Source organism: Stomoxys calcitrans, chromosome 4, assembly GCF_963082655.1.
Source record: "Stomoxys calcitrans chromosome 4, idStoCalc2.1, whole genome shotgun sequence".
Lineage (NCBI taxonomy): Eukaryota > Metazoa > Arthropoda > Insecta > Diptera > Muscidae > Stomoxys > Stomoxys calcitrans.
This window is the reverse complement of record NC_081555.1, coordinates 22191478-22208053: the sequence shown is the minus strand read 5'-3', so window position 1 is coordinate 22208053 and position 16576 is coordinate 22191478. Positions and strand designations below refer to the sequence as shown.

The 16576-nt window shown below is 34.8% G+C and overlaps 1 protein-coding gene across 1 annotated transcript in view; it reads right to left on the bottom strand.

The window, feature by feature from the left end:
* The window catches only part of LOC106084690 (uncharacterized), a 163123-nt gene that overhangs the window by 6095 nt on the left and 140452 nt on the right, over positions 1 to 16576 (bottom strand). Inside the window, exons 9-10 of the mRNA XM_059367061.1 lie at positions 10223 to 13734; positions 2449 to 7037 (exon numbers count right to left, since the gene is read on the bottom strand). Of these exons, the coding sequence (XP_059223044.1) occupies positions 2449 to 7037; positions 10223 to 13734 (8101 nt within the window). The remainder of the gene's footprint in view (positions 1 to 2448; positions 7038 to 10222; positions 13735 to 16576) is intronic.

Below are 16576 nucleotides of genomic sequence, written 5' to 3'. Positions count from 1 at the left end.
TTGTTTGTTTTGACAACATTTTTTGATTTTTTGTTTATGTTTTTATTTAATTATTTTTTTTTATTTTTAATTTATTTTTAATTTAATTTATTTTCTTTAATTTTTTTATTTTTTAAATTTTTTTTTAGTTTTTTTTTTATTTTTTTATTTTAATTGCATTTATTGTATATTTTTTAATTTATTTTTTAATTCTTTTCTATTTTTTATTTTAATTGCATTTATTGTATATTTTTCATATTTTCTTTTTTATTTAAATTTTAATTTTTTATTAGTTTTGGTTTTTATTTATTTATTTTTTGTTTGTTTTGTCAATGTTATTATTTATTTAATTACATTATTTTTTCATATAATTTATTTAATTTTTTTATTTAGTTATTTTTTATTTCTTTATTTTAATTGCAATTAATTATTTTTTTATTTTATTTTATTTATCATTTTAATTTTTTTATTTGTTTTTTTTTGTTATTTATTTGTCTTAGTAGTTATTTTTAACTATTTGATTTTTTTAATAAAGCAATTTTATTTTGTTTTTTTTTTTTTTGGTTATTTATTTATCTTAGTATTTATTTTTAACTATTTGATTTTTTTTTAAATTAAGTAATTTTATTTGTTTTCTTAATTTTTTTTTTTTTTGTATTTTTGTTTCTTTTTATTTTTTATTTAGTTATTATTTTTTTAGTTATTTATTTATCTTAGTAGTAATTTTTAATTATTTAATTTTTTAAGTTTTTTGTTTTATTTTTATTTGTATTTTGTATTTTTATTTCTTTTTATTTTTTATTCATTTGCTATTTTTTAATTTTTCCAATAATAAATTTTTTGCATTTTTTTATATCTTTACTATTTAATTTTATATCTTTTTTATTACTTTTGATATTTTATTTATTATCTTTAATATTTAAGTTTTTATTTATTTTTTGTTAATGTTTTCTTTATCTATTTACTTCATTTTCTCATTTTATTTATATATTTTTTTTTTTATTTTGTTATTTTTTAATTTTATTTAATTTTTATTATTTTATTTTAATTGCTTTTATTGTATTTTTATTTTATTTTATTTTTCATTTTAATTTTTATTTTTTTATTACTAATTAGTTTTTATTTTTGTTCTGTTTTTTTAATTATTTATATATCTTAGTAGTTATATTTAACTATTTAAATTTTTAACTTTTTTACTTTATTTTTTATTTGCTTTTTTTATTTTTTTTTTTTTGTATTTTTGTTTCTTTTTATTTTTTATTTAGTTATTATTTGTTTTTTTAGTTATTTATTCATCTTAGTAGTTATTTTTAGCTTTTTAAATTTTTTTATTTTATTTCTATTTCCATTGTTTAATTTTTTGTATTTTTATTTCTTTTTATTTTTTACTTAGTTATTATTTGTTTTTTTTTCATCTTTCCAATAATTATTTTTTTGCATTTTTTTTTAATCCTAACTATTCAATTCTATGTTTTTTTATTACTTTTTATATTTTATTTATTATCTTTCATATTTAAATTTTTATTTTTTTACTTTTTATTAACTGTTTTTCTCTTGCAAAATTTTCTAAGAAATAACGTTTTTGAGAACATTTTCAAAAATTGTTCCATTGGAACAGAAATTTCATCATTTAAGACTTTTCGCAATTATTTCATTATCTTAGGCAATTTTTTGTGAAATGTTCAATGTTTTCTAGTGTTACTGACACATATGGACATTTATATGCATGCGGCGCCACCGATGGCTTTGCGACCAGCCTTTTTCATTGTTTCGATGAAATGGAGTTCATGCGAAGGATTTTAGGCGATAAAAGGAACTATTGTATGAAAATTCAAAGTTTTAACTTTTTTTTATTGTTCTATTTTTTTATTTATTCAAGCGGCAAAAGCAAAAATACATAAGGATATTGTAATTCGCAGCAAATTTTAAACTATTATACTAAGAATATAGGGTGACATAAAAATAAGTTATCCAAAATCCAGTTAGACTTAAAGAAAGTGATTATTAATAAGAGTGTAAGATGAAAATACAATAATCAATTAGATTGTACTGCTAAAGTAATTTCTTCACACTTCAATGATTCAAAAAAAAAAAAAAATTTTATGTAATTCTTTGAAAGGTTTTGTTCACACAATGTGTTTTATGCCATAAAATGGGGGGGGCGAATTCCCGCATATTTAGAGATGGGCGATGAGGTATTTATCCGGTAAATTGGGTAAATACCCGGTAGAAACCCATCTCAACGCATACTTGATCGAGTGCGCTTTTGAATAGAGTCAAATTTCATCTCGTATTTAATAGATGTTATACCCCTTTTATAAAAATTTTAATCTAAAATTCTTTATAAATTATGATCGACTTAAATATTTGCATTCTTAAATTTCCAAAATTTTCTTTCAATTAAGAAAAACCTAATTCACAATAGAGAGTTTTTCAATATACCCACTAAGGTCTTAAGCCTATGCTCATAGCTCAATAAATTCTTCATTGGATTCTATGAATTCTTCACTTTCCCATGTATTAACTTCAAACTCTGTTGGCATTTCATCGTCTTTTATTTTATTTTCCAAGCCATTTGTATTAGCAGAAAATTGTTCGGTTTTCACATTAGTCCTTGTTGCAGTATGCCACTCCTGTTTTACTTCCTGTTGATTTTTATTCAACTCAGGCTTTATCTGGACTTTTTCAGCTGGTACGGGGAGTTCAGCACTCATTGCTGCCGCCTGCTTCTCCCCTAAAGAGTCAACGTCTTTATGACATTGGTTAAGATGCTGGTACATGGAATGTCGCTTTTCAAACTCCCTGGCACAATAAATGCACACATGGACTTGACTCTTTCCCCGGGATTCCAGACGATACCCCTTCTTAGGCTGTGCTGGTCTATCATATTTTGGACATCGCTTGGCATGATAGTACGCTGAATGCCGAGTGTCACTCTCGTTGAAACAATAAATGCAAACAAAGACCATACTCTCTCCTCGAGTTTCTCGCCGATACCCACACTTAGGCAATTTTTGGGCCTCCTCGTTTTGCATCTTCTTCCGTTCCTGAGATTTTCCCATCTCGTTTTGCATTTTCATCCATTCCTGAAGGTGAGATTTTCTCATATGTAGACTGAAAACACTTCGCCTGATGAATGCCTTGGGGCAAAAAGAACATAGATGCCTCTTCTCGCCTTTGTGGGTAGCCAAATGATCACGCAGGGCCCCTGGACGCCGAAACGATTTTTCACACAAGTTACATGCAAAAGTCTTGGGCTCATGGACATCACGATTGTGTTTATTTAAATGCCGGTTCGTTGCAAAATCCTTCAAACACTTGCGGCATCGATACTTCCCTTGCAACTTGTCGCTGTCTTCATCATTTTGATCTCCTCCCTTGCTGGTGTGGACTTTCCGTTTGTGAACTCTTAAATCTTCCTCCAAACGGTAAGCCTTACAACAGGCCTCACACTTTAGCTGCTGCGGAGCATTATGATAGTGAATATGGTTTTCAATATCGTTACGAGTTTCCAGCCTCAATTGGCAACACATGAGGTAACATTTCACTGAAGCATGGCTTTTGCCAAAATGATCCCTCAACTGGGAATAGTTGGGCACTAGCTGGAGGCAAATTTCGCATTTCAAGGAGGAACGCCACGAAACCACCAGCTCATCAAACTCCTCCACAGACTTTTTCGCAGCAGGAACTTCTTTATATGAAGAGCAAAACTTGGTAGGGTTCAAAGATGATAGGGGCAGGTCATCATTCGAGTCACAAGCTTCATTGGATAAATCGTCATTCTTTAAGTATGAACTTTCGTTTCTACTACTGGACATGTAAGACAACAGAGACATTTCGTCATCCGTTAACTGTTCCAGGTGTTGAGGTGACACCCGCTCGTAATCACTGTTGAGATCCAAGGGTTCTTCAGACTTTATATCAAAGGTAAGGGCTTTAGGTTTGATTAAATTTTCATTGTTAGCGCTTAGTTCCTTGGCATTATCGCACTCCAGTTGCACTTCCTGTTGTTTTGTATTCAACTCAGGCTCTATTTCGACTTTCTCAGCTGAAGTGAGGGGTTCACAAATCATTGATGCTTGCTCTTCCATTAAAGAGCCACCGTCTCTATGACATTGTTTAAGATGAAGGTACATGGAATGAAGCTTTTCAAACTCCTTGGCACAGTAAATGCACACATGGACTTTACTCTTACCCCGGGTTTCAAGCCGAAACCCCATTTTAGGCTCTACTGGTGTGCCATATATTTGACATTGCTTGGAATGATAGTACATTGAATGCCGATTGTCATACTCCTTGAAACAATAAATGCACACAAAGACCATACTCTCTCCTCGAGTTTCTCGCCAATAACCACATTTGGGCTTTCTTTGGGCCTCCTCCTTTTGCATTTGCTTCCATTCCTGTAGATGAAATTTGTTCATGTGTAGGGAGAAATCACTTGGCCAGGTGAATGCCTTGGGGCAAAAGGGGCAGGCATGCGTCTTCTCGCCTTTGTGGCTAGCCATATGATAGCGCAATGCCGCGGGACGCATAAACGATTTTTCGCAAAAGTTACATTCCAAGGTCTTGGGTTTATGGACATTTTGATTGTGTTTATTTAACTGATTTTCCGTTGCAAAGTCCTTCGAACACTTGCTGCAACGATATTTCCCTTGCAGCGTCTCAATGTCTTTATTTTTAGCATTTTTGTCTCCTCCCTTGCTGGTGTGGACAGTCCTTTTGTGATTTCCCAAATGTTTCGCCAAACGGAAAGCCTTGCAACAGGCCTCACATTTAAGCTGCTGCGGGGCATTATGATAGCGTATGTGTCTGTCAATGTCGAAACGAGTTGCCAACCTCAATTGGCAACACATGATGTAGCAACCTTCTGAACCGTGGAATTTGCTAAAATGTTCCTTCAACTGGGAATAGCTGGCCACCAGCTGATGGCAAATGTCACATTCTAAAGAGGATCGCCACAAAGCCACCAGTTCATCAAACTCCTCTGCCGATCTTTTGGTAGCAACAACTGTTTTATCTGAAGAGCTAAGGTTGGTGTGGCTCAAAGATGATAGCGGTGTGACGACTTTGCTCGAACTAAAATCTTCATTGGATACAACGGCATTATTGTCGTTTCTACTGGACATGTCAGACGTTTCTTCATCAGACTCTTCCGTTTTTATATCGAAAGTGAGGGCCTTAGGTTTGGTTACATTTTCAGTGCTAGCGCTTAATCCCTTGGCATTATGCCACTCCAGTTGTTCTTCCAGCTGACTCGTATTCAACTCAGGCTTTATATCGACTTTCTCAGCTGGTACGGGGGATTCAGAAATCGTCGATGCCTGCTCTGCTAAAGAGCCTTCGTTTTTCAATTCAGACTCTATCACGACTTTCGCAGCTAGTGCGGGGGATTCAGCAATCGTTGATGCTTTCTCTGCTACAGAGACATCCTTTTTTTGACATTGGTTAAGATGATGGTAAATAGAACGCCGCATTTCATACTCTGTCTCACAATAAATGCACACATAGACTTCACTGGCTCCCCGTGTTTCAATCCGAATTCCCTTTGTTGGCTCCATTGGTCTATCGCTTTCAAGACATACCCTGCTATGTCTGTATACGGATATCTGCTTGTTATACTCTTTGAAACAATAAATGCAAACGTAGATCACACTATCTCCTCGAATTTCTCGCCAATACCCACATTTAGGCTCCCTTTGGGCCTCTTCGTTTCGCATCTTCTGCCATTCCTGTGGATGATTTTTTTTCATGTGCGCCAAATAACTAGATCGCCAATTGAATGCCTTGGGACAAGCGGAGCAGGCATATGTCTTCACGCCCGTGTGGCGAGCCAAATGCTCGCGCAGTACCTCTGGACGTCTAAACGATTTTTCACAAAACTTACATTCCAAGATCTTGGGTTTATGGACATTTTGAATGTGTCTTTCCAAATGTTTTTCGCTTGCAAAGTCCTTGGAACACTTGCAGCAACGAAATTTTCCTTCCAACTTCTCGCTGCTGTCTTGAGCATTTTTATCTCCTCCCTTCCTGATGTGGATAGTTTTAATGTGGGTTCTTAAAGTTCTCACCCAACGATAAGCCTTGCAACAGACCTCACATTTTAGATGCTGCGGGGCATTATGATAGTCTATGTGTTGCAGAATATCGTAACGGGAGTCCAGCCTCAACTGGCAACACATGAGGTAACAAATTTCTGAAGCATGGCTTTTGCTAAAATGCTCCTTCAACTGGGAATAGCTGGCCACCAGATGATGGCAAATATCACATTCTAAGGAGGTTCGCCACAAAGCCACCAATTCATCAAACTCCTCTACAGACCTTTTTGTATCGGAGACTTTATGTTTTGAAGAGGAAATATTGGTTTGGCTCAAAGATGATAAGGGCTTGTCATCACTTGAACTGTAGTCTTCATTGGATTCATCATCTTTGCCATTTTGTAAGGATGCATTTTCTTTTCTACTGGACATCATCGGAGACAATTCTTCATCCGTTAAATGGTCCTGCCCGTTCTGAGACGACATCCCTTCATGATCACTGTTAAGATCCAAAGGTTCTTCAGCTTTTATATCAAAGCTAAGGACTGTAGGTACGATTAAATCTTCAGTGCTAGTGCCTAGTCCCTTGGTCATGGGCAAGTCCAGTTGTACTTTCTGCTGATTTATATTCAACTCAGTTTTAATCTTAACTTCCTGAACTGCTTTTGCCTCTTCTATATGCAAATGTCGGCCCTTCTGTGCCTCAATAATGGACTCCTGGAATTGATGAAACTTCCAGATATGCTGCCAACATTTGCCACACATGTATTGAAGACGTCTCTCCCATTCCATATTCAACATCTGAAAGCATTGAAGATATATTTGGAAGTCATTGGGTGTATCAGAGAGGAGACTCACTGTGTTGGTAAAATATTTGCCCACAAGATCATGATTTGCGTTAGCTTGACCTGTCTCATCATAGAGGCTGTGCTGGTAATCATGGCAGCTTTTTACACAGAGCCGGCAATAGTCTGAGGGAGGTGAATGTTTCAACATGCCTTTAACTTTAGATAATTGTTCCTAAGTTGAAGTTATAACGTAATCTGTATTTTTTGGTAACTTCCTAAAAGAGAATTTTGAAGAATTCATAAAAGATGGATTGGAGCAGAGTCTTGTATATTTGTATAACAGTAGATTAAGTTTTACAACATTCGGAAATTTGCTACTTCTAACTTGTAGCCTAATAGCAAGAGATGGCAAATGCCTTCTAAAGGGTGATTTTTTTGCTATTATCTTTTTGGCAACACTGGTTTAAATAGCTCACGCACGTTTCGTGTTTTCTCTCACTGTCAAACATCTTCAGTTTGGTCTATAATTTAACCATGAAGCGTTTCTTCTATTCCATTCCATTTTATTTATTTTATTTTTACATTTATAATTTTTTTTTTTTTTGAATTTTTTGATAATTTTTTTTTTTAATTTTTTGATAATTTTTTTTTTTTTTTAATTTTTTGATAATTATTTTTTTTTTTTTAATTTTGACTACATTTAGATAACAGACTTCCTATACCCTCCACCATAGGATGGGGGTATATTAACATAATCATTCCGTTTGTAACACATCGAAATAGTGGTCGTAGACCACAAAAAGTATATATATTCTTGATTGCCATGACATTTGTCCTGAATCATTCTAAGACCTGATGTAGCTGTAGGATTCGAACCCAGACGTTCAGAGCTGTAGGCGTACATGCCAATCTCTGCACTATGGCCGCCTCCGACAAATATGGGGTGGTTTTTATACCCTCCAATATAGGATGGGGGTATACTAATTTCGTCATTCCGTTTGTAACTCCTCGAAATTTTCGTCTGATACCCCATAAAGGATATATGTTCATGTTCATCGTTACATTTTAAGTCGATCTAGCCAAATCCGTCAGTCTGTCGAAAGCACGCTTACTTTCGAAGTAGTAAAGCTAGGCGCTTGAAATTTTGCACAAATACTTTTTATTAGTGTAGGTCGGTTGGGATTGTAAATGGGCCATATCGGTTCATGTTTTGATAGAGCTGCCATTAAACCGATCCGGGATCTTGATTTCTTTGGCCTCTAGAGGGCCCAAATCTTCGCCGATTTAGCTGAAATTAAGCGTGAGGCGTTTTGTTATGATATCCAACAACTGTGCTAAGTATGGTTAGAATCGGTTCATAACCTGATATAGGTGCCATATTAACCGATCCGGGGTCTCGATTTCTTCAGCTTTAAGGGGGCGCAATTCTTATCCGATTTGGCTTTAATTTTGCACGTGGAGTTTTGGTATAACTTCCAACAACTGTGCTAAGTATGATTCAAATCTGTTCATAACCTGGTATAGCTGCCATATTAACCGATTTAGGATCTTGACTTCTTTAGCTTTTTGGGGGCGCAATTCTTCGACGATTTGGCTCAAAATTTGCATGAATTGTTTTGTTATGACTTCCAATAACTGTGCTAAGTATGGTTCAAATCGGTCCATAACCTGATATAGCTGCCATATAAACCGATCTGGGATTTACATACATATATTTACGCAAATCGGTACATAATCTGATATAGCTGCATTATAAACCGATCTGGGATCGTGACTTCTTGAGCCACTCATTCGATATGGCTGAAATTTTGCATGAAGTGTTTTGTTATGACTTCCAACAACTGTGCCGAGTATGGTTCAAATCGGTCTATAACCTGATATAGCTGGCATATAAATCGATCTGGGATCTTGACTTCTTAAGCCTCTAGAGGGCGCAATTCTTATCCAATTTGGCTGAAATTTTGCATTAGGTGTTTTGTCATGACTTCCAAAATCTGTGCCAAATATGGTTCAAATCGGTCTATAACCTGATATAGCTGGCATATAAATCGATCTGGGATCTTGACTTCTTAAGCCTCTAGAGGGCGCAATTCTTATCTGATTTAGCTGAAATTTTGTACGACAACTTTGCCTTTGCAATATGGTCTGAATCGATTTATAGCTTGATACCGCTCCCATATAAACCGATCTCCCGATTTTGCTTCTTGAGCCCAAGGCGCAATTCTTATACAAGGCGCAATTCTTATACGAATGAACTGAAGTATTACACAATAATTTCTACAATGTTCGGCATTTAATTCATTTATGGTCCGAATCGGACTATAATTGGATATAGCTTCAATAGCATAACAGTTCTTCCTCATTATTCTTTGTTAGCCCCTAAAAAGAGATACCGGGCAGAGAACTCCACAAATGCGATCTATGTTGGAATGTATACAAGGTTGGGCCCGGCCGAACTTAGCACGCTCTTACTTGTTTGAATTCTTTATTTTATTGTTTGCCTTGTTTTGTATTTTATTGTTTATATATATATATATATATATATATATATATATATATATATATATATATATATATATATATATATATATATATATATATATATATATATATATATATATATATATATATATATATATATATGTGGACACTTTTTTCTTCTTTTAAATCCCTTTATTTTATTTATATTTAGTTAAAGTTTAAGAGTAAAGTACAATAAAATGTTTGTTATCAATAGAAAAGTAAAACAGTAATCAATGTAAACTAATGGAATGGCGTTCGGTTTTAACTCGCGTCTTTACGTCGTCACGGCTGCGGATAGACTGATTTCTGTGTGCTTCGCTTACTCGTCTTTGTGTTTACCAAAGCCAAACACACATACATTCAAACTTTTCCCACAATTCGGCCATCCTGCGGGGAATTCGTCTCGAATTCTTCATCTTCGCCCTCAAAATCGCACCACCTCTTCATGTATTCTGCACAAGTTGTAGTTTTCATCGGTCCCTCACCAGAACCACGTTTGAAAACATCGTAGGTATCATTTGGCTTTACCCTCATCACTTCCTAGGGTCCCAAATATTTCGGTTTCAGCTTAAGGCCTGGACCAAATTGCGTGCGCTTTATAGCAATTAAGTCACCCTTTTGGTATTTAGTGGCCTTACGTCGTCGTAGATTGTAATACAATCTGTTTTCCTGTTGGACTTTTAAAATTTGCTCTTTCGCAGCTTGTCTGTAAAAGTTTCTTTCTTCAACGAAATTCGAATTCAGCTCATCCTCAATCATCTTCAGAATTTCAGATTGTTCGGGAGTCCTCATCTTTACTCCAAACATTAGTTCAAAAGGTGTAGTGCTAATACTTCTGGAAATTGTCGAATTTATGACTTGCTGTACTTTTGCAACGTGTCGATACCACTTTACAGGGTCATCCATACTCAACTTTGACAAAACGGCTATAATCGTCGAGTTCAATCTCTCAATTTGCCCGTTGGCTCGTGGCAAGCCCGTCGTTATCAGGAAATGTCTGATGTTCTCCGTCTCACAATACAGTTTGAAGTCCTCTGAGGTAAAAGCAGTTCCTCTGTCCGAAATTATTTGATGGGGATTTCCAAATAGAACACTTTGCGACTTCAGCTTAGATAAAACTTCGTTCGTCGATGTTGTCTTTGTTGGGTACAACCAACAGAACTTTGTGAAGGCGTCTATCACGGCAAAAATATGTTTATACTGTTTGCTAGTTGATTCCAATGGTCCTAGATGATCAATGTGGTAGGTATGCAATGGTTGAAACTCTTTCGGTAATGGGTGGAGTTCGCCCTCCTGTTTTCCTTTTTTCCGGTTAGCCATTATGCATGGAATACAATTCTGCAAATGATATTTGACCTTCTCTTCTAATTTGGGTATATAATACTCCCTTCTTATAATCTCTTTGACTTTGTCTTTGGCAAAATGCCCTTTCTCATGAACAGCTCGTATTACTTCCCTCTGCATTCCCTTAGGAATCACCATTACCTCATAGTCATCAACATACCTGCACAAAATATTTCCTTTCATGAAATAGTTATCATGAACGTCTTTTTCTTGAAGAATGCTTATAATTGCCAATAACTCATCGTCTTGTTGTTGAGCTTTCTCCAATCTGGTTAGTAAACTATCCTCCACTATCGTCATTATTGGAAATCGGCTTAATGAATCGACATGTTTCATCCTTACACCAGGTCTATGCTCCACTTCATAGTCGAATTCTTGCAGTAGCAACACCCATCTGGCAACTCGTGTACATAAATCTTTTTTCTCCATCGTCTTGGTGAATGCATTGCAGTCGGATACTATTTTAAAATGAATTCCAAGTAAGTATACTCTGAACTTCTTCAGTGCCTCCACAACTGCGAGTATCTCTAACTCGTAACTGGAATATTTCCTTTCGGCGTCCGTCGTCTTCCTGCTCATGTAGTATACTGGATGCCAACCGTCGTCATCTGGAGATCGTTGCAATAAGATTGCGCCATACCCGTCCATCGATGCATCCGTATGAACTTCTGTTTCGTATCGTTGATTAAAAATATTTAATACGGGTCCTTCTGACAAAATCTTTCTCAAAGCGTCAAACGTAGCAATCTGTTCGTGACCCATCTCGAATAATCTTCCTGCCTTCGTTAAGTCGCTCAAAGGTTTAGCCAATATTGAAAAATCTGGAATGAATTTCCTAAAATAACTAGCAAGCCCTAGGAAACTCTGTAACCCTTTAACGTCTTTCGGCATTGGGAATTTCAATATAGCGGCGACCTTGCTGTTCGATGGAAATATCTGCTTATTCTCGATTACGTGGCCAAGAAATTCCACGCGTCTGACTAAAAATTGGCTTTTCTTCAAGTTTAGGTCAAGTCCATAATCCTTGCAAACTTGTATTACCTCCTTCAGATTTCGCAGGGCCTCGTCTTCGTCTTTCGATGGAATAATAACGTCGTCGACGTAAGGAAGTGCAACACCTCTTCGTGTCAAATCACGAAAAATTGTGTTAATAAACCTCTGGAACACAGCAGGTGAGTTTGACAAACCAAATGGCACCTTACAAAACTGGTATTGTCCGTTGTGAGTAACAAATGAGGTGTACTTACGGCTTGCTTCGGCTACACTCACGTGGAAGAATCCGTTCTTTAAGTCAATTGTGCTGAACACCGTAGCCTCTTGCAGTCGGTCTAGCTGATCTTCGATGAGTGGTAGGGGGTATCGGTCTTTAACTATGATCTTATTCATGCGTCTAAAATCAACGCATAGTCTATACGAACCATCCTTCTTCCTAACCATCACCACTGGACTGCTATATTCAGACACAGATTCCTCAATGATGCCATCAGCCAACCACTTGTCCACTTGCTCATCCACTGCTTCCCTTTCAATCATTGGTAATCTACGAGGTCTGGAAAATATGTTAGTGTCTTCGCTCAGGATGATATTCATTTCGACATTCGTAGTTTTGTTCTTCTCAGGTCTGTAATTATCAATGAGCTTCATAACTTCGCGTTTTGCACCATCACTTGCCATTAAATTCACGTCTACTTGACTCTCTGGCTCGTCAGCTGTTCTTATGAGCATAATGTTGTGCTGCTGGGAGGTAACGTCGTCTTTGATCTTTTCGAACTTTAAACTATTCGCCGTAATTTCAACACGAACATCGGAGCAGAAATCCTTTCCTAGCACCACGTCGATATCCATAGAATTTGCTGGAACTACGTGGAATGTCAATTGGTAGTCCTCCTCGTCGATTTCAACTTGATGCGTGAAGTTTCCCAGCGGCTTTATTCGGTTGTTGAGAGTCCTTTCACCAAATCCAACCAAATAAAAATCAGATTTCTTAAGAGTTGGTCTTCTTAGATCATTGTAAACTTTATCGCTGACAACATTATACCTGCTGCCTGTATCGAAGATCGCCATGTATTGTAAATCAGAAAATTTAACAACTTTCTTCATTATGTCATCAGGAACTAAACGTCGCATATTGGCTCTTTCATTTTTGCGCGGACATTGTTTTGATATGTGGCCAAACTCATTACATCCAAAACACTTGGTCCCTTTATCTTTATCGCTGCAATTTCGGGACGTGTGCCCTTTTTCGCCACAGTTGTAACACAACTCCTTTTTCTCGGCCTTGTTTGTTGTCTTATCCGGTTGTTTCGTCTTATCAGGTTGTTTCGTCTTGTCAGGTTGTTTTTGGTTAAAATTAAACCTTGGTTTAATCTTTTCCTGCATCGTCTCGTAGCATCTTAATTTCTCCTTAAACTCTTTAAGATTTCTGGCACCATACAGCATCGCCTTATTTGTTGCTAAATCATTTATGCCGTCGATTACGTATTGTATCAAAGCGTCGTCTTCTATGTTGCCTCGAGAAGCTAGCTCTTTCATCTTTAAAAGATATTCCAGGTAATTTTCGCCTTTTTGGATTCGTCGTTCGGACAATTGTTTATGAAGCTGTGCGCTGTTTGTCGTCGACTGGAATTCTTCTACCAATTTGCTTTTAAGGGTACTCCAAGATGTTATACCACGTTCGCTTGATATAAACAATTTCGCAAGCCCTTTCAATGAGCGTTTAGCAAACACAAATTTCTGGAGGTCATTCCATCCCATAACAAAAGCAGTTTCGTCGAATTCATCCAACCATGCGCCAATGGGTAAGTCATCAGTTCCATCAAAAGGTCGAATGGAGTCTTCAATATCTCGGAAATTTAAAGTAAATCTGGGAACGTCATTGTATTGATGCGTCTGACACGATGAAACCTCTCTATTTACACCACTAGGCAGTTCGCAATTCATTGTTTGCTGTACGTGAACACTTTCAGCTTTGAGACACTGTTCGCGAACCAAATCGCCTGCAAGCAACAGCTTGTCATTATGTGAACCACCACCAATTGATTCTCTAACACTTGCTTGGCTATCTGCTCTCATTATTGTGCGGTCGTCTTCGTTGCTTTCGCCGTCGTCGTCGTCGCCTTCATCATCGTCTTCGTCGTCATCAACAGCAGCAGCTAACATTGCACCCTTTCGCAGATTATTAAAGATGTGTAAACACAAATCACCATCGATGTAGTCGATACCCAAAGCGTTACATATCGACACCAGGTCAGCTTGACACAAATTTGCCTTTATGTACGTTGCTTTGTTTGCATACATTTCGCTGTCTACATCGTAGTCGAAGCCGTCGAACAAGCGTAGTCGTTTTCGGTTGTCACGATCTCCTTCTCTTCCAAAAATGAATTTATGCATCGCAACCACCACCGTACGCTTGGCAGTTCTTAAACGATTGTCAACCGCCGTAAAATCCCCTAAACATGCCATGGTTCTCTTTTATTTATTATGAGTATTCTTTCTACACAAGTGTGTGTGTGCGTCTTTGTTATAGTTTTATTTTCTTATATTCACAAGAACTGTCCGCTGCACACAAACACATAAACGTGCACTCAATTCAAATCAGATATTGTATCAAATGTCCAAGGTGTCTTGACAATGTCTTACACACAATCACACTCTTCTCCTCAACTTGCCTCTACACACACAACGTTGGGATGTCGGCGTTCTCATATACACTTCTGAAAATTAACCGTCGTTTTGTGTATGGTTGCGAGAGTCCGTCTCTCTCTCACTAACACATACACTCGTCGTCTGTTGTTATTTAAACCACCTCCGTATTTTCAAATTCAACCGTCGTTTTGCGTGATTGTGTGAGAGTGTGTGCGTTGCAGAATTAAAGAAGTTGTACACCTGTGATTCCGTGCTTGGACATTCGTGGATAGAAACTATTCTGCTTTTTTCTTCTCTTTTGATGTGCTTGATGCAGACAATAAATATACTTCCTCGTCGAGTCTTTTCCTTTCTTTTTCTTTCTTTTTTAACCGTTCAGGCTGATTGTCGCCTTTCCACATTAACCATTGAATTACTCCGTTCGTCTCGACCGAGTCGCGTCGCGAGGTTTCTTCTTTCACTGCGGCTTTTATTGGCCGATCGTCGTTTTAGTTCACTGAGTCGACTCTATTTCGGTTGAGCCCCCAATTTGTGGACACTTTTTTCTTCTTTTAAATCCCTTTATTTTATTTATATTTAGTTAAAGTTTAAGAGTAAAGTACAATAAAATGTTTGTTATCAATAGAAAAGTAAAACAGTAATCAATGTAAACTAATGGAATGGCGTTCGGTTTTAACTCGCGTCTTTACGTCGTCACGGCTGCGGATAGACTGATTTCTGTGTGCTTCGCTTACTCGTCTTTGTGTTTACCAAAGCCAAACACACATACATTCAAACTTTTCCCACATATATATATATATATATATATATATATATATATATATATATATATATATATATATAATATATATATATATATATATATATATATATTATTTTCTTTTATTTATTTTTTTTTTAATTTTTTTTATTTATTTTCAGTTTTATTCATTATTATTTTTTACTTTTATTAACATTTTTTAATAAAATTTGTCTTTATATTTAATTTTTTTATGTTATTTATTTTTTCAATTAATTTTTATTTTGTTATTTTTTATATATATTATTATTTTTTTTATTACTTTATTCAAATATTAATTTTTTTATGTTTTTTTATTTTTTATTTTTTTATTTACTTATTTTGTTTTTTTTTATGTTTTTTACATTTGTTTTATTTTTTTTATTTTTTATTTTTGTTTACGTTTTTTATTTTTGTTTACGTTTTTTTATTTTTACTATATTTTTCTTACTTTTTTTTGTTTTTATTGCATTTATTTTTATTATTTTATTTTATTTATTTGCGTTTTTGTTTGGAACTACCTATCTCAAAAGGATTTGACAAATCCTACTGACGAGTTTGGTTGGTTCAAACCGAAATCGCGATCTAGGAAACCAGTCAAATGCTTTTACAAAGCAAAAAACACATTTTTCTGCCTAACTTCAAAAAACGAAAGTTTTTCGTGTTCTGTTTGTAATAGAACCCGATTGCCCTTTGCAGCCGAATAATATCCGATTGTATATTTTATTTATTTTTAAATTTTTTTTATTTATTTTCATTGTTTTATTTAATTTTTTTTTAATTATCTTATTTTATTATTTCATTTTATTTTTTTCGATTTTGTTAATGTTTTTTTAAATTATTATATATTTTTTTTTTATTTTTAATTCATTGTTTTTCTTAATTTTATTTATTTTTTATTTAATTTGTTTTATTTTTATTACTTTATTAACATTTTTTTTTATTTTGTGTTTTGTTATTTTTTTTATTCTATTTGTTTTTTGTTTGTTTTTATTTTTTTATGTTTTGTGTTTTTCTTTATTTAATTTATTTTATTTATTCGTTATTTTGTTTGGATCCACCCAAACTATTTTGTTTATTTTTTTACTATTCTCTATGGAAATGACACTTTTGAGAAAATTTTCTAAAACAAAAGCATTTTCAAAAAGTTTTCCGAAAGAAAACAAATTTTGATAAAATTTTGATTTATCTAAACCTTTTTGTAATAATGACGTCATTCTAGGCAAACAAAAGAAACTTTCTTTCGATTTAGAAAATCTAAATTACCAACTGATAACCCAAAAATACTCATTAATGTTCTTATTATCTTTTTTGGTTTATTTAAGTGACAAAAGCAAAAATACAGAAGGGTATTGTAATTTAAAGAAATTTAAAACTATTTTACTACAAATAAAGGGTGACATAAAAATTAATTATCCAAAATCCATTAGACTTAAAGAAAGTGATTATTAATACGTGTAAGAGGGAAAAAAGATAATAAT